Below are 23,078 nucleotides of genomic sequence, written 5' to 3' on the forward strand. Positions count from 1 at the left end.
GGGACTGCCACCAGCAGCAAACTTGACTTTCTCTGATTCATTACAATGTAACCTGCAAGCTCTTGGGCAGACAGAGCTCTGCGCCCCTCTCCAATCTCTCGCCTTCTTGGTGCCCTCCTCTCCTCCGGGTTGATCCAGGCCAGGGCTTGTAGCTCACTCAGCCGTGTGGGTGTGGCAAGCCTCAGGTCCCTTCCCAAGGAGCCTTTCATTCAAGTCTCCCCAAACCCCAGGAAAGGGCTAAGATCTGGTTCTACACAGATGGGGCATCAGCTCAGAGGATAAGTGGCTTAAGGACGCACAGCCAGTAAGTGAGGAATCGGGCACCAAACCCAGCTCCCTGGACCCCGAGTACCTGCTATTCTCTGCCGAGCTTCTGCTGGGAACTGGCTTTGGAACCACACAGCCTTTGTCCCCCCAGCCCACCTCCTGGCTGTGTGACCTCCAGCAGCCTCCAGGGAACTCCCTGGACAAAGGACAGCAGGGGACAAAGGACAGAGGGGACCTCCTCCCACCTCTCCACCAAGCCCAGCCCTCTGGCTCCTACTTTCCCCAGCCATTCCTTCACCTGCTTTGCCCCTCCATTCTGTGGGAGTCCTTCTCTGACCACGCCCCTCCCCCCCTCCTTCCCTCCTGGCCCTACCCCCAGCCACAGTAACTTTCATCTCCTTTGCTTGGGTGTTAAGGTGCTGTGTGATTTTACAGACTCTCATTTAATCCTTACCACTCTCTGAGGTAGGCCCTATGATTATGCCCTGTTTTATAGATGAGTAAACTAAAGCACAAGGGTGACATCATCAACCCAAGGTCACACAGTGGGTCACGGGCAAAGCCAGTGTTTGAGGACTGCCTGACTTCCAAGTCTGTCTACCACCTGTCCATGCTGAAGACCCTCAGATCCCAGTCCCCAGACCACATGTCCAGCTGCCTGGGGAACATCAGCAAGAGCCTTGGAGTCAGCAGTGACCTCTGCCACTCGCTCACCTTCTCCATCTGGCAGAGGTCCTGTCAACTCAACCTCTCAGTGTCTCCACTGTGCCGCTACGAGCACCCCTCCCTGGACAGAAGCTGCAGGGACCTCCAGCCCCTTTCTGTGCCCACCCAGCTTCCATTAATCCACTTTCTAGACCGTGCCAAACCCTTCCACTTGTGCACACCTATCAGTAAAAATTGTTGATCTCACACTCCCGATAGGAGGTTTTTCTAGAACCAACATAGGCAAGCCACGAACACTAGCTAATACTTCATAGCACGGAGTACTTAAGGCAAAGCACATCCTCCATGAGCATGGACGTAAATCCATTTTCAGAGTCTGGTTATTTTCAGATGTGTGTAGCGGTGGTTGGCTTCTCTTCAGTCTGATCGGCTGATCATTGCTGTGGCCATGGGGCTCTCTGCGCACTCAAAGTGCTTGGTGCTGCCATTTTCTTCTGATTTCTTGGAGCTTACGTTATTACCATGGTCTTCAATTCTTGGTTTCTTGGAGGGAAACTTCATGTCACTTGTCCATTTGTGTGAGTTAATTTAGGTGCCTGGATAAAACAAGCAGTAAGTCCCTCTGAACAGGTTGTTCGAAAACCACACGAGTCCCCATGGGTTGTGTGTGTGTTGTGTCCAGCTCTCTGGGGTGTGATGTTCTCATTCCCTCCCTGGCACCCACTTTTGGTGCATAACTCTTTGACCTACAAACTGCAGACCCAGTGCCAACCCAAGGTATAAACAGCAGAGCTTAATTTCTTTTATGATAAAAATAAAGATCCTGTACACCAAGCTGTAACATGTTCTCCCTGACCCGACAGAGGGTCACCCCCATCGGGACCCCGTGAACCTCACAACAGATCCCGAGGGCATACGGTCATCATTCCATTCCCCAGAAGAAAGCGGGACACAGAGCAGGTAGGCAATTTGCCTGAGGTCACACGAGGGCCACTCGCTGGGATTTAATCCACAGTGGTCTTTGGAAGCATAAATGTCATAATGGAACTTTCCTGCTTCAAGCCCCAGAGGCTTCCAACGTCTCAGGACCAAGTCCAGGGGGCGGGTGTGCAGCACTCCCCTCCTGTCTGTAGCTTTGTCTTTTGCTCTACCCAACCTCCCTTCTCCATGACTTCGGGGACCGCGGTCTGTGTCCCTCTTCCCTTTGGGGAACTGTTCCTCCACATTCTTTGTGGCTTTTTCCTCCCTCAGTAAGCGCCACCCCCACTTCTAAGAACGGGGGCCCGGAGTGGCCCAAGTCACACAACCCAGCGACTCTTGAGCTGCTCGTGCTTGGCTGGAGGGCGGTGGGTAGGGTGCTCCCCCAGCACAACCATCCAGGGACCTGGACCTTGGCTCCTCCTGTGCCCTGTGTGCCGATCCAGGTCCTTCCAACAGGCCAGATGGGCTCCTGTGCCACAGAGCAGTGCCCCTGCCCTCGCCAAGCTCCAGGGGGTCCTGGGCTGGCCCTGGGCTGGCCCTGGCCACACGGTGGTCTCGTTTTCAGCACACTTCCTGCCAGCCCCCCTCCACTCTTGACCCATTCCCACAGCAAGCAGGCTGGTTCCTCGAGCGAGGCCGGCCCCTCTGTCCAGCCCACCCCTGGACATGTCCCTGCCCCAGCCTGACGTCACCCCCCCCATGTCTCTCACAGGCCCCCCGATGGCCCGCATCTTAAGACTTCCTGCCTGGTTAGGATGGGGAGCCCCACCGGGCAGGGACCACATTGTCTTGGCTGCCTCTGACCCCATGTGCCTGGCATACAGCAGGTGCTCAACAAAGACAGGTAAATGAAGTAGAATCGAGTAGACCAAAGCCCTGGTTTATAAGGACCGGAACGGCAGTCTGATCCAGCCCCTCATCTGGCGCTAAGACCTTTCACCTCTGGGCACGGCCTCCGACCTCAGCAGCAGCTCATGGTCCTTCCCTGAAGTCTGGGAGAAGCCACCGGGTCTGAGATACTGTGTATTCCCCTTCGGACAGCAAGGAAAGGCCAAAGGGGACTCCCTCGGCCCCGACCCCGGGACGCAGTCATGGAAACTCGCGATGGTTAACTCTTGCCATTCAATCCCAAACACAGAGTGTAAGTGTTCAGACAAAACCAAGCAGTTTGCTCTGACTCAAATGGCTTAGAAAAGGGACTCTTTGGAGTACCAGCCTCTTCCAGCCACGGCACCCCAGGGGCAAAGGCAAGGGACCGGCTAACAATCACTTCCGATTACACAGAAAATTTCTCCACAATTAAAAAAATTAGTCACTGGACCAGCCTGGTGAAGAGGTAATAAGGTGTTTATTAAAAACTCTCTTTCACCCAGAGACAGTTAAAATTTATAATTTAAAACCCAGCCCACTACAAAAAGGGGAGGGAATAAAAACTGTGCAACATTGACAAAGAGTCAAGACAGACAAGGCCCAGGAGGGGCAGCCCCCGGCCCCGGGGTCTCGCCTCTCTCCAGGCCAAGAGCAGCAGCGGGGCGGACACCGGGGTCGGTTCCAGCCCCTGGCGCAGCCCAGGGCACGGTCCTCGCAGGCGGGGCCGGGCCGCAGGGAGAGCCCTCAGTAGTGTGTGTTCGTCGGGCAGCCTGGACTCAGGGCCCGCTCACTCTGCTGTGGGAGGAGAGAGAGCAACAGCTCCGGCGCCTCGCGGGCGGGCCAGCACCTCCGCCACCCACCCGGAGCTCAGCCACCCACCCGGAGCCCAACCGCAGAGGTTTTCAGGACCCCCAGGGGCCTGTGCGGGCGCTTTCTCCTATCGCTCTGTGTCAGGAGGCGTGTTCCCCCCCAGCTGCCCCCCAGCCCTGCAGCAGTGCCCAGAGCCCCTACCTCCCCCATTGCTGAGGCTGTACCCCATGGCCACTCGCTGAGAACGCCAATCGCCATAGCTCCTGCAAGGGCAAAGACACAGCAGTCACCATCCATGGGGACCTGGGGGAGGCCAGACAAGGACCCTCGTTCCCAGAGATCTCCTGGCACCTCAGGGCCCACGCTGCAGGCCCGAGCAGTGACTCACCCTCGGTCTCCCTCCAGCGTGCTCTGGATCTCCTTCAGGACCCCTGCAGGACCGGGGAAGAGGCGTGCTGAAACCAGCAGAGGCTGGGCCTGACACACACGTTTCTCCCCCTTTTCCTGGTGGGGTGTCAGACGGGTCTGCCCCCTCAAGGTAATGGCCCTCAGTTCTCTGGCCTTCCAAGCCCCCCTCGGACATCCCTCATGCCAGCCCACCAACTCCTGCCCCAACTCACTCTCGTCATTGAGCAGAGCGTGCTCCATCACTGGGCCGGGCCTTCTCTCTGAAAGGCAGAGGCCAAGTCAGGCGAGCCCTGGGGCCTCCTCTGCCCCAGCTCTCTCTTTCCTGGAATGGGAGTGCCAGAGCCCAGGGCTCAGGACTGGAAAGGATGCCGTTTCTACTTAGCCCGCATGCCACCTGCAGGCCTGCGGTTCCCCTCCCTCCCCTTCACTCTGGGTCTGGGCCCAAGTATCACGATGCCTCTGTCCCCCCACACCCCTGTCCACAGGGAAGGCTGTCTTACCCTCTCCATCACTCTGGTTCCCTGAGTTCCTGTGGGGAGAGATGGTGAGGACTGGGGGGGGGGGGCGGCTAGGCTCCCCATTCCAGCCAGAAAGCCCTGACCCCATGAAGAATAAGGTCAACTGACGGGGCCCACCCTAAACCAGGGTGGTGAACCAAGCCCAGCCAGGGAAGGTAGCTTGTCCAGGGGGGAGGGGCCTATGACGGTGGGGGTGGGGGGCAGGCCTCGAGCCAGAGCCAGGAGGGGGGGCTTAGCTCACCAGGGAGGGGATCTCTGGCCAGCCCCCGGTGCGCACCTCAGAGAGGCACCCTGAGGCCACCTGTCCTTTTACTGACCTGGCTCGGCCCAAGGCCTTCTCTGGCCCTGATCCGTTGCGGGGGCGGCTGTGGCTCTTGGTCTCTGCCGAATCCACCAGACACCGGGGCTCAACCAGCCACTTGGTGGAGAGAGAGAAGCGCTCAAACTCTGAGGGTGAGATCAGGTAGAAACCTGGGGGGAAGGAGACGCCCGGCAGGTGAGGCCAGCCGCACGGTTCCTGGGCCCGGCAGCTGCCGACGGGACTTCCCTCCCAGGAGGCACGACGGGCCAGGGCCTCCCTCAAAGTCCTCCGCTGAGGTCCATCCAGCCTGGCCGCCCGGCTCAGCAGCCCCTGGCGGCGCGGCAGGAGCCCCACAGAGGCCCCACGCGCAGAGGTCCTGCCGCGCCGGCCCCGTGCCCACCTTGGCCGTATTTGGTGAAGACGCAAGAGGCAATGCCGCTGACGTCCTCCCGGCGGATGCAGCTGTACCGCACCTGGGGCTTGAGCAGGGGCAGCGAGACCACCTGCACGTCGCCCAGGTTGGTGAGGACGGCCAGGTGATGCTCCCCGTAGTCCTCGGCTCGACAGCTGCTGAAGTGCGCCACGCTGACCCGCCGCACCCGGGAGCCCTCCAGAGCGGTCAGCTTCAGCTTCAGCTTGGCACTCACCTTGGGCAGCGTGAACACCTGGGGGCACAGGGCATGGCTCGCAGCCCGGCCCGACCACCGCCTGCAGCGCTCCGTCCAGCCAAGCCAGGAGTTCTGGCTTCCCTGCCCGGTGCGGCTGCACGGCTGGGCTCCCTGGCAGGCAGCCTCCCCACCCCAAACCCTGCTTCCCAGCAAAGTCTGCTCCGTCTCTGTGCACCCCCCACCCCCGCTCGGCCACGCAGCCACTGCACTCGGACTGCAAGGAGACCAGGGCTCCTTATTTCCACGTCTGCGCTTTCTGTCCCTCCCATGGACACAGGCCTGGCTTCAGTGTCCCCCACGCTGACCCTGGGGCCCAGAGGCTCCACCCCTCCCCTTTTCTGTGCCTCAGTGGCCTTGCACACATCAACTGCAGATACAACTTCAAGTGGATCCCAGCCGCTGCCATTTGCGCCCAGGATCTGAGCGCCCCAGATGTCCCCGGGATTCCCAGGGGGCCCTGCCTCCACCCAGGCAGCACCTTGAACTGCTCCTCTGACACCACTAGCAGCTGGTGGCTTCCCTGCATGTCCGGGCTCTTTGACAGGTCATGTGCCACTTCCAGGGGCTCAGGAAGGGGCACGCTATGTCCGTCCAGCACCAGGATGCCCACCACGGGCGCTCGGTGCATCAGCTGGATCTCCTTGGCTACAGGGCAAGACGCGAGTGGTGGGTGATGGGCAGGCGGAGGGCAAGGCTAGAGACACCAGCCCACCCCGAGCCCAGGCAGAGGAGCACCCTCTGCTCTCCCCCTGCCCAGCACTCACCCTGCTCTGCCCGCACAGGCTCGTCCATTCTCCGCTCGGCCGGGGGCACGCGCAGGGCGAAGGCGTAGACAGTACCCCCGTTGGTGCCGGCCCACAGCGAGGGGCAGTGGCGGGAGCCTGCCAGGAGACAAAGCTTTACATCTAACCCACGGTTCTGGGGATCAGGTGCAGCCAGGTGATCTGCGCTTCCGTCCTGGCCTTGCCACTCACTACCTGCATGACTCCAAGGTCAAGTTAGCAAATCTTGTAAGCCTCAGTTTCCTCCTCTGTAAAATGGAATGGCTGTGGGTCCTGCCTACCCACCCTGGGTGTAGATGGGAAAAGCTGCTATCTGACAACCAAGGGTCCCATGTATAGATGATCTCAAACCAAGGACAGCTCGACCCCCAAGACACAGCAGCAGATAACCGCCCCCCTACCCGCCACCCTTGCTGGCAGGGGGCTTCTGCAGGGCCCACTAGACACCAGCAGGCATTTGACAGGGGGAAAAGCTGAGACTCAGGTTAAGTGACACGTCCAAGGTCACACTTGTAGAGCGTGGTGGAGCCTGAGTACGAAGCCAAGGCCAACTGCCTTAGAGACCCAGGCAGGGGAAAGAAAGAGGCAGGCGGAGGGTCCGATCTCCCCGTGCTCCCAAGCGGAAAGCCCTCTTAGGGTCCTCCCAGCCAGGCCAGGCAGCAGCCTCCAGCATGCCCTCAGGCCGAGAAGGGCTCTCCTGCCGCCCCCATCCCACGCCCACCGCAGGCTGGCCACTCACTGTCCCTCAGATAGGTGTCGGCGAAGTAGAGGGTCCGCACAAATCCTGTGAAGGAATCCTCTGCCGAGCGAGCCTCGATCTTACGCTGCACCGGTGCCAGCTCCATGCTCTGCACCCCCGTTCGCTCGGCCCTGGCGCCCCCGTCCTGCACCTGCAGGGGGTTGGGTCAGGCCTGAGGTGGGGGGGCTCTGGCCTCCCTGTCCTGGGGTTATCGGATTGCTTACCACCAACCCTTCACGCCACCATCCATCTGATGACATTTACTGAGGACTTGACCTTTACACTTGGGGAAGCCGAGGCCCAGAGATGGTGTGATGTATCCAGGGCCACATGGCTGGGGATCAGTGAGGGCTAGTTTGGACCTGCTGCGGGCTGCCCGGAGCTCTCCCTGGGCTTGTGGCTGGTCTCAGCCTCACCTCCCCAGGGGGACCAGCTGGCCGCCGCTTCCGGCTGGACACCCGGCTCCGACGTATCCGGCGGAAAGACTGGCGCAGGGACTTCTTCAGGGACTTCACGCGGGACAGTGGGCCCTCCAAAGCTAGCTGGTCACTGGGGTGCAGCGTGCATCTGGGGGCAGGTGGGGGGAGGACACATCCAGTCATCTGTGCTGCCAGGGCCCCAGGGTCATCGTGCAGTGGCAATCCTAGCTTCAGGCCCCGGCCGCCCTGGGCAGGCTGCTCACTTGACAAAGACCTGCCGTCGCTGCTGGTGGTCGAAGAGGCCAAAACCATGGCTCGTGCCGAAGGCCACAAGCCGCCACTCAGAGTGCAAGGCCAAGGAGGTGACCACTGCCGGGGGCTGGCACTGCACCAGCACGAAGGGCTGGAAGCCGGGCTCGAAATGCACGGGCCCCGGGCGGGCACACAGGCGCTCGTGCCCCTTCCAGCGGTAGCCCTCCTGGTCCTGCAGCAGGTCGGCCTCCACCTGCTCCACAGCATGCTCCGCCTCCTCGTCATTCAGCTCCAGCACCAGCACCTGGGGGACACGGCAGGTGGGCTGAGTGACCCCCCCAGCACTAAGCAACAGCGGGACCTCAGGGACCCTGAGGGTGGACAGAAAAGGGCCCAGGACCCATGCCCAGTCCCGGGGCCCAAGGAGAGCCAGAAGGCGTCTGCCTAACCTTTGGCCCTTAATCCTGGTTTCTGGAGGAGAAACAATCATCCCACAAGCCCATGTCTAAGGGGACCAGGCAACCTCTATCCACGGGGAAAAGCCCAGGGCCACAGAAGCAGGTGACGGTCCTGGTGACACCACCTGTGGGCGCTCAGGAGACTGGCTCCTGTCCTTGCTGCCCCCCAATCCCTGGACACTGCCCAAAGTCACCTGACCACTCCTCCTAGCTGCCCCCGCCCCCAGCCCAGCCCAGCCCAGCCGGCTACCTGCCCTGCCGTGCCTGCCACAGCCAGGTAGCCACTGTATTTGCAGAGGAAAATCTTCTGGATGCCCAGCCTGGGATCATCACTGTAGGGGTCGAAGGAGCCCACCTGACAACGGAGAGGAGGTCCACAGGTGGCCATAAGCACCAGACCCAGCCCGTCCTTGCCCTCCCTGGTTTCCAGGCTCCTGGCCTCACCTTGCGGAGTGGGGGCCACTCGTCCTCGCCCTGGGCATTGAGGTTGTCGCTGGGGTCTGTGTCGGTGAGGAACACCCGGACCGTGCTCAGTTTGTAAAGCAGTCGTAAGCAGACGCCGGACGCGTCCCAGAACCGCACCGTGCCATCCTCGTGCCTGTGGGCAGGGCCCACCTGCCAGTTATGAGGGAGGCTGGGCCGGGGGAGCCCAGGGAGGCCCCGGACTGGCACGCACCCCTCTGGGCTCCGCTCCCACCCTGCGTAGTCTCCTCGGCAGAAGGAGAGTGCCAGGAACGTCGCCTACCCCGTGAGCAGCAGGTCCCTCTGGGGAGGGGCTGGGGCCAGACTGGTGCCACCATCAATGGGCCACTCCTAAAGAATGAGACCAAGAAGTCCATGGGAGAGCTTGGCCCGAGGTGGGGCCGGGGCTGGTGGCGGACGTACCATGGTGGAGAAGTGTGTGTGCTGCTGGCTGCCCGCGGCGACGATGCGCTCCCACAGCTTCAAGGGGATGTTGGAGACGTGGTGGGAGCAGGTGATGGCGGAGCAGTGCAGGGAGGCCAGGTAGGGAGGCTGCACTGGCGGCCAACCAGCCGCCTGCAGGTCAATCACCACCAGCTCCTCCTCGGCCAGCACCACCAGGGCGTAGGGGTCGTCAAAGGCTGGGGGACAGGCGGAGTGTCAGGGGCTGCGGGAGCCGTGGGAAGCCGTCTGCCCCAGCCCATCCCTGCGGAGTCTGAAGCTCTAGTGCCGGACTCAGAGAACGTGTATTTTAAAAACAAGCTCCAGGTCCAGCAACGTACGGACAGAATTACACACCACAACCCAGCGGGACTTATCATGGGTGTGCAAGGCTGCCTCAACGTGTGAACACCCACGAACGGAACCCATCACAACCACAGGCTAAAGAAAAACACGTGATTATGTTGGTATATGCGGGAAAAGTATCTGACAGAACCGAACACCCATTTAGGATAAACTCTCAGTAAACTAGGAAGAGAACTTCCTTAACTTGGTCAAGATTATCTACGAAGAAGCTACAGCTTGCATAACTTAATGGTGAGAAATGGGAAGCTTTCCACTAAGGTCAAGAATAAGGCAGACGGCCCCTCTCTCTGCTTCTTTACAAGTCCTAGCTGATGCATAAGGCAAGACAGGGAAATAAAAGGTATACAGGTCAGAAAGGAAGAAACAATGCTGTCCTTATTCACAGATGACGTGATCATCTCTGCAGAAAACACTAATCAACCCTACTCCCAGCATCCTGTATCAGGTGCACGGAGGGAAGGAGCTGGGACAGGAGGAAAAGCAGCTTTGCAGTCTCCCTCCAAATGGCTCGCGGTGGTGAGGCTGGGAGAACGGGGCCCCGCATGTCCCCAGCAGGCCCAAGCCCCTCACCTGGAGGCCTTGGCCTCGTCAGGCCAAACTCATGTGGAGGGGAGGCCCGCCCTCTTGGAAACCTCCTGCCAGGCCTCCTCTCCAGGTTTCCACACCAGCCCTTTCTGGTCTTGCCTGTCACCAATTCATAAGGCTGACTCAGGGCTCTGCTGCCTTGGCCGGGCTCCGGGAGGCCGGCTCAGAGCCAGACCCACACTGTGCTCTGCCCCACCCTACAAATGGGAGGGCTTCACATGTCCAAGCCAGGACCTCCCTGCCTCAGCCAGTGGCAGTTCAACCCAAGAGCCCAAATCTGCCCTCTTCAGGCTAAGTCCCGTTAGAGCTGGGCGAGGGCAGAGAGAGCTCCCGGTGGGCGGGAGGTGCGGCCGGCAAGGACGAAGCCACAGACAGGGAGGGGGAGGGAAAGGTACTGAGAGGGGTGTGGCAGGGCTGAGGGACTCAGGCACTGGCCGGTTTGGGACAGGCAGCCGCATCCCCACACCTCCCCCGAGGCTAGGCCTCCACACCCACTCCTGAAGCCCACCTACCCGCCGCTGGGTCTGCTTCAGTGAGGACAGTGAAGTCGATGACACGGGAGGTGAAGTCGAAGGCTGTCTGCTGGCCATCGTGGACCACTGAGATGCAGTGGCGGTCCCCATAGCTGGCCCGGGGCATGCCCCCCTGGAAGATGGTGAAGGGCAACCTGGCAGGTACAGAAGAGCCGTGGGCTGGGCTGGGGCTCTCAACACCAGCTCAGAGAGCCCTGGGCTGAGTTAGCAGCTTGGACTGTCCTGTGACCAAAAGAGCAGGACCTGGGAGGGAGGCCAGTCTGGAGGTAAGCACTCACTCAAGGTCTCCGGGAGGGGCGGGCTGGACCCCCATCACTTCCTGATTGCAATAACCCAGGACACCTTGGGCGTGAGGTGGCAGCCGGCCCGCTGTGGCTCCCGAGCCTCTGGCCCCCCACCCGATCCAGCTGCTGCTTATAGGTTGGAGCTCCCTGTAGGTTTCTGTTTGAAGAAATACGTCTCCTGCTACAACAGGGTTTGAAACCTGCTGATCTGAATCATCTCTCTAGGAGGGTGGAGGGAAGGGTCAAGAATGTTTGCTCGGGAATTAGCCATGAGAGGTATGAACAGCTTGCTCTTCCTTCGCTGGCATCTGAGACGTGACGTGGGACCCAAAGGCATCCCCTAGACGCTGCCTGCTGCAAGCAGAGGCCGGAGCAGCCCCTCAGGGAGGCTGCAGACTGGGACAAGGACAGAGCATGGATACCTACCCCTGCTTGGTGGTCAGCCAGAAGATTTTGGTAATAGCTTTGCAAGGAAAAGGACCTACAAGAAAAGGAACCAGCTTGCAGAAACTTTTTATAAAGAGTCTCAGTTTGAATTCTTTTTCTTTTCTTTTTTTTTTTTAAGTAGGTCCCACACTGAAGCCCAACAGGGGGCTTGAACTCATAACCCTGAGATCAAGACCTGGGCTGAGATCAAGAGTTGGATGCTTAACTGACTGAGCCACCCAGGTGCCCCAAAAAAGGAACCAGCTGGAATGGGGCCCTCCACTCCAGTGTCTGCAGGGCACAGGCCCTTCACGCCCACACCTGCACAGCAGACCTGTGCTCAGAAGTCCTGCTCTGAGCAGTCCCCTGAGAGAGCCATGACCGGTAGCAGAAAACCCACCACGTGGCTCTGGACAAAGCCTTCACTCCTCGGGGCCCTGGTTTTGCTGCTAGGAGGCAGGCACCTACACCCAGATCAGGGAAGGACAGACTGGGAACGGAGGGAGGACACTGCTTTGCCGGCACGAAGGCTGTCCCACATGACAGGGCAGGGCCGGGCCCCCATGTGACAGGTGGAGCACTGACCATAAGGCACGCAGTTGCGCAGGGGCTCCGGCTGCTGGGCGTCACTGGACACGGGCCACCGGCAGTAGCTGCCGTCGGAATGGCAGCTGACGATCAGGTGGCCATCCCGCTGCCAGGAGACGTTCTCTAGTTGCTTCAGAGGGGGAGAGGGAGAGCATGCAGGCCGGGATCAGGGTGCTGGTTCTCTCCCGCACCCCCAGGTCTCAGCACAGGGTGTGTGGGAGACGGGGGTCTGGGAGAGCCACGTGGCACCCGCCACTGTCCCCGGCACGGCCTACCTGGCTGCTGAGGAAATGGCAGAGCACGTGGCTGCCCCGCAGGTCCCAGACGACGATGAGGCCCCGGCTGTAGCCAATGAGGACCTGGCTGGGGTCGCGGGGGTGTTCCTGCAGAGCCTCCACCATCTCAAACACCCGCCGGTGGCGGGCCTCCTCGGGCAACCTGGCGGAGGGAATGTGGGGAGGCCAAGTCATCGCTGCCGCCGGCAGGCAGGGGCCGAGCACCCGGCACAGGCGCACACCGCGTGGATGTGCCAGCGGGGGAAGATCACGGGGACACACCGCCAAGGGGGGGAGCCGTGCACGGAACAGGACAGTGACAAACAGAAGCCACGGGGCACTGCTACAAGGAAAGGCAAGGAAGTGACTTCCAGAAGAGTTGATGTGGTGGTTACCTCTGGGGAGGGAGGCGGCTGGGACTGGGAGGGGCACGTGGGGGCTCCAGGGAGGCCGGCAAAGTTCTAGTTCTTTGCCCGGGGGGGATGCTCACTTTACAAGAGTCCACTAGACTGTCCATTCGTACTTAGTGCTCTTCTGCACAGAGGTGGTGTTCCATAATAAAAAAGTTTTAAAAACCCACTACACAAAACTCTCTATGTGAGTTGGCCTGGCCTTGAGCTTTGACCCCCTCCTCCTTTTCTGGGCCTAGAATGCTGATGTGAAGTCCGGGGGTGCTGCAGCCAACAGAGGACTAAGAGGTGGCAGGCACAGGCCCCAGAGCCAACACCACAGAACAGATGGAGGGTAGGACATGCAAACAGCCTGGACCCCAGGGCATTTCTAGGCACCCAACCAAGCCAAACCTCTTTTCATTTAGAATGAGGATTTAGATTGGTAGGAGGGGGTTCCCAGGGCACTCAGGCCCCAAACTAGGCTCCTACCAGCAGAGTGAGGGGGGCACTGGCGTGGCCCACAGACTGGGCGCCCAGGCCGAGAAGCAGCCATGCCGGCTGACCTGCAAACTGTCCTGCTCTGACCATGGCCGTGCTGCCCTGACTCTGCCCTGCTGATTAGGAAAGACAGAGGTGTGTGCTCAGAGGGACCCAGCCCCAAGCGGGAAGCCTCCCACCCCAGCCTGGACAGTGGGCCCTGAGGGACGTGGGTACCCTGGAAACCTGGCCCTTTCAGGAACAGGGTCCCTCTCGCTCAAGCCAGAAGCAGCTCCCGTCCAAGGACCCTGGCCTCCTCTCTGTCCCGTGAAACTGCGGAACATTCCACCGCAGCTAATCCTTCACCTCTTCCTCCTCTGGGCCCCGGCACCCTCTCTCCACACCCAGACCCGATCTGACCCCCTCTCTGTTGCAGACATGACCGTCATGGGACAAAGCCTCCACCATGATCTGAAGAAGCCTGCAGGGTCATGGCTGTCCAGGATTTTGGCCACGGGGCCTGAATGCAAATGAAAACTCAGCACTCCAAAGCAGAAACATCCCCAGAAGTTGCCCCACCTGACGCGGTAAGTTCGGGCCCCACCTGCCCCACCGCGGAGCCCCTGGGGCTTTGAAATTCGTGGTAGCAGCGCGAACAACACTGCACTAAGAACTGGTGACAGTGCAAAGGCATTTGAGCCTCCCTTTCCTCATCTTTAAATGAAACGACAAGTTATCCCCAAGACCCATTGGAGAGTGCCGTGACGCTAACACACTATGGGGTGAGAGTCTCCGTTCAGGGGACAGCTGGAGAGCTGACAGTCTGTCCTCCTGTCCCTATAGACTTCCCAGGAGAAAAAGCAGAAGCCCCTGAGATGTTACGGGACAGAAGGGAGCAGCCCGTGGCCGGCTGCCGGGGACGGCATCCTCACGGCAAGGCGGCTGCAGGCTCACCGCTGGAGCACGGCGTCTGAGCTGATGGTCCGCTCCTCCAGCGTGCGGAAGGCCGGCAGCTGCACCACGAACACGTTCCCGCTCTCGGTGCCCAGGTAGAGGAGCTCACGGGAGGAATGCGGCAGGACCATGGTGATCTGTGTGGCACTGGGGGCAGCCCTGAGGATGGGAACGGCTGCCTGTGAGCCAGCTGCGATCCTGGCGGCGGGGGTGGGGGTGGTTCCCAGGGCCAGGATCCCCGGGCTCCTGGCTGCTCTCACCGCCCCCAGGAAAGGCCATGCCTAGGGAAAGCAGGCCTGTGAGGTCCTTTAATGGGGTCCAATGGTTGTCTCGGGCCAGTGTAAATATACTGATTACTTTCTGCCAGGACAGAAGACAGAGGGTGGAGGGCTTGGGCTTGGGCTAGGAGGCAGAAGCCTCCGGCGCAGACACTGTGTGGGGAGGGAGGCAGGCCGCAGCACCTGCTCCCCCAGAGCACCTGCAGGTAGGGATGCGTCGGCTCAAACAACTGCCAGACCCGCCAAGGGCACCACAGGACCTCCAAAAGGGTGATTCCGCCCTGGAGCTGGGTGTGCGGGTCAGGCTGGCTGGGAGAGGACCGGCACCAAGTCCTTACCCGGGGGGACCACGCAGCGTGAAACTCTCATCTTCCTGCAGCTCTGACACGCCGCCTTTGACCTTCAGGCTCCACAGGTGCAGGCTGTTGTCGTCCAGCAGGGTGACCAGCTGGCACTAGGGGAAGAACAGCACAGGGACAGGAGCGTGCTGTCTCAGCCACTGTTCACCGTGGCCTCTCACCCCGGGATGGCCCACCCCGCGCCGGCTGATTCAGAGCCCCGGAACGAAAAGACCCCTGGTTACTCTTAGGGTGACCCATGAACCTGAAGCTGGGGGAAGGGAGGTGGTCCCCGGCCCTCCTCTCAGACCCAAACCCAGGGCCACCAAACGCCTGCCTCTGTACACCCCTTCTGGGTGACGTGAGACTAAGGAGGTGTGGCAGGCCCCTTACCTGGCCAGGTAGGAAGTGGATCTGTACCACAGCATTGTTCTCCCGGTGCAGCCCCATGAACTCCACCCCCGGGGCACCATAGCTACGCGCCAGGCTCAGGAAAAGCTCCGGAAGGCAGGACACCCCCCCTCCCGCTCAAGGGCCAGGACTTCTGGGCCCATATGGCAAGGAATATAAATACCTCAGCCACAGAGATGGGCTCACCCGCCTCCCAGATGGGGCCTGGGGGTGGGAGGAGGCAGCAGTGGCCCTGGCCTGAGGGCCCGTGGCCTGTGGTGATGGGACCCCAAGGGAGAGCCAGCTCCAACCAGGGAGAGCTTTTCCAGCCAGGCATGAGGGTGTCGCCTTACCCTGGCAACCACTGGACTGCTTGCTACACCCTCCCTGTCCCCGCCACCTGAGCTGCAACAGATCCATCAGCTACCACAAGGTGGCACCTGAGAAGAGACAGGGCCCTCCCCGGCTCCCCCCGCCCCACCCAGCAGCTATGGCCTTGAGTCTCCGCACCAGGGATTGGTAACCAGGATATGGCTGTGGCCTGGCAATGATTAACCAGCTGACAGAGGGCTCCTCTACACCACCTCCAGCCTAGCCCAGCCCACTGGAGGCACCCCGCCCCCCTGCCTCCCTTGCTCACGCTGCAGCAGAGGGACAAGAGGGAGGCACGGCTTCCCCTGAGGAGGGTCTAGCCGGGCTCTCTACGGGTGGTCCCCCCATCTCCCAATGCCCCCAGGAGCCACTCTGGCTCACTCTAAGGACTCGGGTGGGATTTGGGGCTGGGGGAGCTCCCAGACTTGTAGTCCAGGCCAGCCAGAGGACCCAAGCCGTGATCTCCATCCGGGAACCCACCGGCTTGCCTCTGAAATACCCAGAACCAGTGCTTTGGATAGAGGAGGACCCTACTGGACCATGTCCAGCCTCAGGCCAGGGAAGGGCTGTCAGTACCAACCAGGAGTCCATTCTCTCTCGTGTGCCTGTGCATACGCAGGGGGTGTGCACGGTGGGGCAGAATCTGGAAGCTTTAGCACTGCTCCTCTCACCCAACGCCACCCTGGTTTGGACAGCACCCTGGGACCAGTCTACTAACTGGGAGAAAGCGGAAAAAAAAAAACCCAACCTGCCTCCACTTACTGCATCCAGGGCTGACTCCCAAGAGGGTATGTGGACTATCCCACGAACAGGAGGGGTCATCTACAACTTGCTTTAGTTTGAATCCCATCAAGGCCAGGGTCCCCCAGGTGGGAGCTGGGGGAACGGAAAGGATACAGCTTGACGGCTCCGGAGCGGGTGCCGATGGCCAGGATGCGCAGAGACAGGCTGTAGCCAAGGGCGCTGGGCTGGTGTGGGAAGCCATGCTCCACCGTCTGCAATGAGAACCATGTCGGTGTGGACCTGCAGACATGTCCCCTCTGCCCCCCATGGCTGGGGAGCCGGTGCCGGACAGAGGACAGCACAGAGCCACCCCCAGCAGGAAGGAGCAAGTCAGTCACTTTCAGGTTCCTACCCAGACACCCGAGTGCAGAGCCAATCCCAGACCCACTTCTGACCCAGTCCTTGGCCCTGTGGCCATCCGTGGGAGCACATTCTCCCCTGACACCACATTGGCCACTTGATGGTCTCCAGGAACTCTGACTTGGTTCCTCCACCACCCACACTATGGGTGACCGACCCAGACCTCCTGCGGGGGTACGGGGGCAAGGGAAACTTTGGGGGGGGGTGGCACAGTGGAGGACCAGATGGCTCAGGAAGCCTGGCTGTACTGCAGCTCTGGGCCAGTGCCTGCGGGGGGACGGAACCCACAGCAACCCTTCCTGGTTCTGGGCCGGCCGAGGCTCCTCCAGCCCTGAACATCTGTACCTGTTACCGTGAGTTCTCCACTATCTTTCCAGAGAAGCTTCTAGAGTTTTGATGCAGACACACGCTTTTGCTCATTTCTTACTATAGAAGTAATACACATTGCAGACAACTTGGAACATAGGAAGGAGTTTGAAAAACAAAACAAAAATCACCCGTACTCCCACAACCGGAAGTGACCCTGGCTAGCGTCTTGGTGTCTGTGAGTCTTTCTTGTGTTGTGACCGTACATTTGTGTGTCTACAGTTAACAGAGAGCTGACTGGGGTCGTGCCCCACGGCTATGTGCACACATGCAGAGCTGCGTAGCCTGTTTGCCCACCTGCAGCCAGACCAAGTTGTCCAAAGCACTGAAGTGACTTTTAAATTGCTAAGGAGGGGCGTCTGGGGGGCTCAGTCTGTTAAGATTCCGACCCTTAATTTTGGCTCAGGCCTTGATCTCAGGATCCTGAGATCGAGCCCTGCGTCGGCCTCTGCACTCGGTGGGGAGTCTGCTTGGGATTCTCTCTCCCTCCCTCTCCCTCTGTCCCACCCACACCCCCTGCACATGCACGCTCTCCCTCTCAAATAAACAAATACATCTTAAAAAAAAATAAACAGCTAAGGAATGTTCCCTGTGTCAAGGCGCCTGAACTCGCCAGGCTTTTGTTGGTGAACATTTTCTGTTTCTAGAGGGTTTACAATTGCCAATTGCACTGATGACCTTCCTTGGACTCCGATCTCAGCCTACAACTCAGTGTTTCCTCGGATAGCTCTCCCAGCGGTGGAACTGCGGGCTTCAAAGGTACGGATGCACATACTACAGACTTGGATTGACAGACCATCTTCAGGAACGCTTCGGTTGTTTCTTACTCAGCACTCCCCGCCCCCCCCCCACCTGCCTCCCCAGGGGGTACGGAACCTGTAGAGCGGGATCAGAGCAGGGGAAAGGACGCCAGCCAGATGCTTTACTTTTTTTTTTAAAGCAATGGAGGCTCTGCCCTGCAGGAAGAAGGCCGTACCAATGAGGCGGCTCTCCTAATGGCCCAGGGTTCTCCTTTGGGCTTCCCCTGGCTGTCCCATCAGGCCCAAAGGAGCAGAGAGAAGTCCTGGTGACAGTGGGCACGACAGTTTAGCAAACCCGACTGCTGGCTGCTGGCTTGTTCTGTCCAGTCTAGCGGCTCATGCAAGGAGGCCCTGAGGTGGGGTCAGCCAGGGAGGAGAGCTCCGAAGAGTGCTATTCTGGAGACACAGAGCTGTAAGCCCCTGCCCCCCCGCCCCAATCTGGCTCTTTGCCAGAAACTAGCCTGCCCTACAAATGGCTGTACCTGGAAGGGACAGACTGGAGAGCAGAAGTGACCCAGCAGGAGCCCCCCTGGCCAGCCCAGGTCCCTGTTCAGCTATGTGAAAAATGCAGTGCCTGGAAAAGCCTTGGGGAGATAGCACAGTGTCTGGAATGTAAACATTTCCCAGGAAAAGGAGGGCAGGGCACGTGATGGTGTGTGTGGGGACCAGCTCCCCCAGGGCCGCCGGGTAGGCCTTAGCCAGCTTCAGGTTGCTGGGGCCTCAGCAAGTCGGCAGCCAGAGTCCGAGAAAAGGTTCCTGGGATGGTGGCGTTTTTCTCTCACCCCAGTCAGCAGCAGCGCGGGGCCAAAGCCTCTGGAATTTGGAGTCCAGGGAAAATGTCCTACAGGAAGGAGCCCTGTGCCCAGGAGGAGACCCATGCCCTGGGCTGCCCTGTGCGACAGCTGGAGTCAGGCAGACCACGCTGTGAATCTCCCTTTTCAGCTACAAACCTTCCAACTCTAACTACAGATGACATAGCTCCAAAGAAAATTTTGTGTCTGAATTGAAATATGCTGTAAGTGTAAAATACACTCGGCATTTCAAAGATTATGTATTTAAAAAAAAAAAAAAAAAAGAGGGGGGCACCTGGGTGGCTCAGATGGTTAAGCATCTGACCTCGCCTTGGGTCGTGATCTCCAGGTCCTGGGATGAGCCCCACGGTGGGCTCCCGGCTCAGCAGGGAGTCTGCTTCTCCATCTCCCTCTGCCTCTCCCCCTGGTTGTACGTGGGCTCTCTCTCTCTAATGAATAAATAAGATCTTAAAAAACAACAACAAAAAAAAACACTAGAAAAACCCTCATTAATTTCTACTGACTACATGTTGAAACAGTAATATTTTGGATATACTGGGTTAAACAAAATATATTATCAAAGTTAATTTCACTCATTTAAAAAAACGTAATGCAGCTGCTAGAATATTTTAAGTTACACATGTAGCTCGTGTTGTAGCCCTACTGGACCGAGGTGCGACCTAGACAACTCTGCCTCCAGATGCTGGCGAGAAAGTCAAGCCAAGAGTAAACAGCGCGCAGCTTTCTCTTTCTGCCAGGCTCTCAGGCCAGGCGCTATCTACCAACTCCCCAGCAGGGAGGTCTCCTAACATTCCAGCCAAGTCACTCCTATTACAGGTTGGCTTCTTTTCCCTGCTCTGAAGGGAGACAAAGGTTGGGCCCGTCCTTCAATCTCTTGTACTTACTCGTTATTTCCATTCAGGGTCCTGGGGACACTGCTACCACCCCTGACTCTCATCTCTACTTTCTTTTCCATAGGCTGGTTTAGAAAGAATGTGGGCTGAGCCAGGCCCACTAGGCTTTGAATCCCCCCTCTGCCACTTAAAATGCCTTGGGACTTGGGTGAATTCCTCTGCCTCTCTGAGCATCATTTCACATCTGATCAACGGGATGTTACCAATGACCACATTGAGCAGGGCCGCCCGCAGCTTAAATGCGAACCTCTAGACCACCTGACGGTGGCTGGAAGGCTCAGCTCACCCCCCCCCCCCCCCCCCCCCCCCGGAGCACACAGGCCTTGTCCCACATAGCCTGCCTGCCTTCTAAAGTTCTCCATCATTCCCTTGTATTCTCCAGGCATCTTCGCCAGGGGGCCATGGCTCCCTCAAGAACACAATGAGGGAAGGAAATGTCATGGTGCCCTTACCTGGCCAGGGGCCAAGAGAGTGGGTTCAAATGGAATTAGTGTGGTGGTGACAGGGGATTCCCCAGGTCTGGGGCGGGGTGGGGAGGAGAGGTGGACATGCAAATCAGGCCCACAAATCCCCACATGAGGCAATTATGATCCAATAGGAGGCTGCAAACCTGCCTGCAGGCTGAGGGAAGAGGTGTGGGGCCCCAGGCCAGTTATGAGAGGCCCGGGGGTCCTGTTGGGAATAGGGAAGGAAGGGATTTGGATTTGGGAAGAGGACAAAGGTCAACTAGGGAGGAGCTAGAAACCTGGAGCAGCCTGGGGAAGCGGGAAGGTTCTGCAAGGCACCTCTGGCCTGTGCTCCAGCTGTTCTTCCAAGCTCAGGTGTCCTCCCTGTTCCTTGGTCTTCCATTCCCACATTCTAACAGCCTTTCAAGACTTAGCCCCCCACACAGGGCACAAGAAATGGGCTCAGCCCCCAGGGTGCCCTGCTGTGGGACTTCCAAGGCACATAGCAGCCCCGAATCATCCCTCCATCCAGGACGGCGTGGGGTAGGGGCTCAGCCTAGAACAGCAGAGCTCCGGCTCAGAGTCAAGCTAGGAGATGGCCCAATGCCTGACCACCACTGGGGCGGCCTCCCCTACATCCTGAGCTCAGCATCCAGCCTACCTGGCCCTGCCCCCACCCCGGCTACCTGGCTCAGGTGACCTCTGCCAAGGGAGGAGAGAACAATGAACTCTTTTGACAGGAACTGGGAAAGGAGAGATTTGCAGGAGCCGCCAAACTGCAACATTAGCCTGGTGCGGGAAAGAAAGCCCTGTCTGTCTCATGCTGGCTCCAGGACCCCATTTCAGGTTCTCCGAAGGGAGAGAGGAAAGGTTGTTGGTCAGAGACAGTGAGGGCCCTTCATCTTGCCCTCAGTGAGGGAGGACGCCGGCCAAGATCCAGGGTTGACAAGTCCTTAGCCCTTGTTGGGGGGCTGGAAGGAGGGCTGCCTGGGGCCGGAGGGGGCACGCCCAGCTGCTGGGCTGGGTGGCACTGCCCTATACTGGGTGTGGTCAGCTCAGATTCCTTGTGGTGGCAGCAACCTGGCCCTCCCTGTGTGGCTGTCACCTGACACCAGGGGACCCGCCACAAAAAAGCCAAGACAAAACAACCTGGTCCTGGACAGGGGTGGCCAGTCAGGAACACACTGTTTGTTCGGGGCCTGGGGGTGGGGGGAGCGTGGGCGGCTGGGCAGGAAGGGCCCAGAGCCTTTATCAACTGGCTGGTTTCACCAGGGGAGGGAGTGGCCACAAGGGATTTCCAAGGAAGGAGTTTTACTGTGGCATGAGCTTCTGTCCCCTTGAAATCACTTCCTCTCCACTGAGATGCCCAGTGGGTTCCACAGTCCCCTCATCTGATCTTCAATGGCTCAGAAGACTACTTCACAGGCAGAGAAACTGAGGCTCGGGAGATGAGGTCACCACCTTCAGAGCACAGCCGGTGGGAGATGGGGCTGGGAGCCCCTGCTCCGGCCAGCACCACCATCCGCCATATGCTCAGGCTGTGCAAGCCCTGGAGGCCTCAGTTTTCTCACCTGCAGAATGGGAACGCCACCTGGCTGTGAGGCGCCAACTGTGTGCCTGGTGCCAGTCAAAGCAATTTAACTGCTTAGCATACCAAGCTGAACATGGCGACCATGAGGATACCCGCGTCACAGATGAGAAAACTGAGGAGTGGAGAGGTTCGGTAATGTGTCTGCAGTCAGTGAGAACGCGCACAGCGGGCATCTGGCCCCAGTGTCCCTGCCCCTGACCATAGCACTACCTGGCCCTTTGCTGTCTGGCGGAGGGTTCAGAGAATCAATCTGTCTACAGACGCCGCTCCTTCCCAGGGACCAGTGGTCCGGTGTGGACACTACTCGCTTCACCGGCTGTGGGCACCCATCAGAGGGCTGACCTTCACCTACGTGTGAATGACACCTGCTCGGACAGGCCACCTGTGGCTCCAGCGCCGTATCTCCCACTGTCCGTGAAGACCCCAGGGTTCCAAGCCACCCCACACTCAAACACAGCTGTGCTCTGAGGCCCCCAGCCCCACACTGCCTTTCCGCTTAGACCTTAACTCACGTAATCCTCACGCCAAATCTCTGGGGTCGCTTCTATAGCATCTTTTTTTTTTCTTTTTTTAAAGATTTTATTTATTTATTTGTCAGAGAGAGAGAGCGAGAGCGCACAAGCAGGGGGAGCAGCAGGCAGAGGGAGAAGCAGGCTCCCGCCGAGCAAAGAGGCCGATGCAGGACTTGATCCCAGGAACCTGGGATCATGACTTGAGCCAAAGGCAGATGCTTCACCGACTGAGCCACCCAGGCACCCCAGCTTCTATCACCTTGTGGAGATGTGTGACTTGCCTGACCGAGGTCACCCAGCTGGTGAACCCCGGCAGTCAGTTCTGGGGTTGGCACCACTAACCAACCCCTGGGCTGAACGGCCTCTCCATCAATGGAGATCATCGTTGCTGCTCTTCTGTCCGAATCAAAAGCATCGCTTTCCCTTTCACCTGCTCCTCACCTCTCCTGGGCTTCCCCCTCCCAGGGCTTGGCACCATTAGTGTCCAGGATGGAGCCCCCCCAGTCGTGCTGGACACCCACCTCCCTTCCCTGCCTCCCTCACTCCTCCATCCCCACCTAGCACCAGCCCTCATGCCCTAAATAGTTCTCTGAGCCAGTGGTCTTCGGCCAGGGGCCGCTGGGCAGCGTCTGGGGATATTTCTGGTTGTACATCTTGGGGGGGCTGGGCCAGGTATGCTGCTAAACACCCTCACCATATGGCCAGCCCCAAACATCAACAGTGAGAAGGCTGAGAAACCCTGTTCTACTCATGCCCTGCACCCCACCCCACTGCCTGGGCCTCATCCAATCACTGCAATGCACCCCTTAAAAATTTTTAAAAAAGGTCTTTCCCAAACTGTAACTGGGATCCCTTTCTCCGTTGCTGAAAACCCCCCACAGCTATGGTGGGTCAGGCCCCAGACTCCCAGGTTCCAGGTTCCCTCGAGCTGACCCCAGGGAAGCCTGGGGCGTGGGAGGGGCTGGCATGGGTGGGACCACCCAGGTTTCTAAATATTCCAGGATCTGGCCTCATTCCCCAGTCCCAACCCTTCAGGCTCCACATTCACTCAGAGTCCAGATGGGACCAAACCAGCCCCCCTCTCTTCCCCCCTCCCCTTCCTCCTTTCTACTCCCAGGAAGTGGCATTTCAGACCATCAGCCCCCTCCCTCCTTCAAGACTATAAAAGTCCTGGAGGGCAAAGATCTTATCAAGAGATCCCACAGTCCCAGCCCC

At 59.2% G+C, this 23,078-nt stretch overlaps 1 protein-coding gene across 3 annotated transcripts in view; it reads right to left on the reverse strand.

Moving 5' to 3' along the window:
• Positions 1–3,245: 3,245 nt before the first annotated feature.
• The window catches only part of LLGL2 (LLGL scribble cell polarity complex component 2), a 32,844-nt gene continuing 13,011 nt past the window's right edge, over positions 3,246–23,078 (reverse strand). The window contains exons 3-26 of one of the 3 annotated variants that reach the window (XM_026484140.4): positions 16,198–16,295; positions 14,932–15,013; positions 14,539–14,654; positions 13,923–14,081; positions 12,100–12,262; positions 11,822–11,954; positions 11,237–11,291; positions 10,506–10,660; positions 9,025–9,242; positions 8,885–8,952; positions 8,584–8,737; positions 8,390–8,494; positions 7,693–7,985; positions 7,427–7,577; positions 7,011–7,161; positions 6,254–6,370; positions 5,968–6,134; positions 5,222–5,486; positions 4,838–4,991; positions 4,503–4,531; positions 4,215–4,262; positions 3,983–4,025; positions 3,796–3,857; positions 3,246–3,579 (exon numbers count right to left, since the gene is read on the reverse strand). In XM_026484140.4, the coding sequence (XP_026339925.3) occupies positions 3,572–3,579; positions 3,796–3,857; positions 3,983–4,025; positions 4,215–4,262; positions 4,503–4,531; positions 4,838–4,991; positions 5,222–5,486; positions 5,968–6,134; positions 6,254–6,370; positions 7,011–7,161; positions 7,427–7,577; positions 7,693–7,985; positions 8,390–8,494; positions 8,584–8,737; positions 8,885–8,952; positions 9,025–9,242; positions 10,506–10,660; positions 11,237–11,291; positions 11,822–11,954; positions 12,100–12,262; positions 13,923–14,081; positions 14,539–14,654; positions 14,932–15,013; positions 16,198–16,295 (2,994 nt within the window). In that variant the 3' untranslated portion in view covers positions 3,246–3,571. The other 2 variants (XM_057318174.1, XM_057318175.1) reach the window with 2 other exon arrangements.

The sequence above is a fragment of the Ursus arctos genome, unplaced genomic scaffold, assembly GCF_023065955.2.
Source record: "Ursus arctos isolate Adak ecotype North America unplaced genomic scaffold, UrsArc2.0 scaffold_24, whole genome shotgun sequence".
In the NCBI taxonomy this organism is placed as follows: Eukaryota; Metazoa; Chordata; class Mammalia; order Carnivora; family Ursidae; genus Ursus; species Ursus arctos.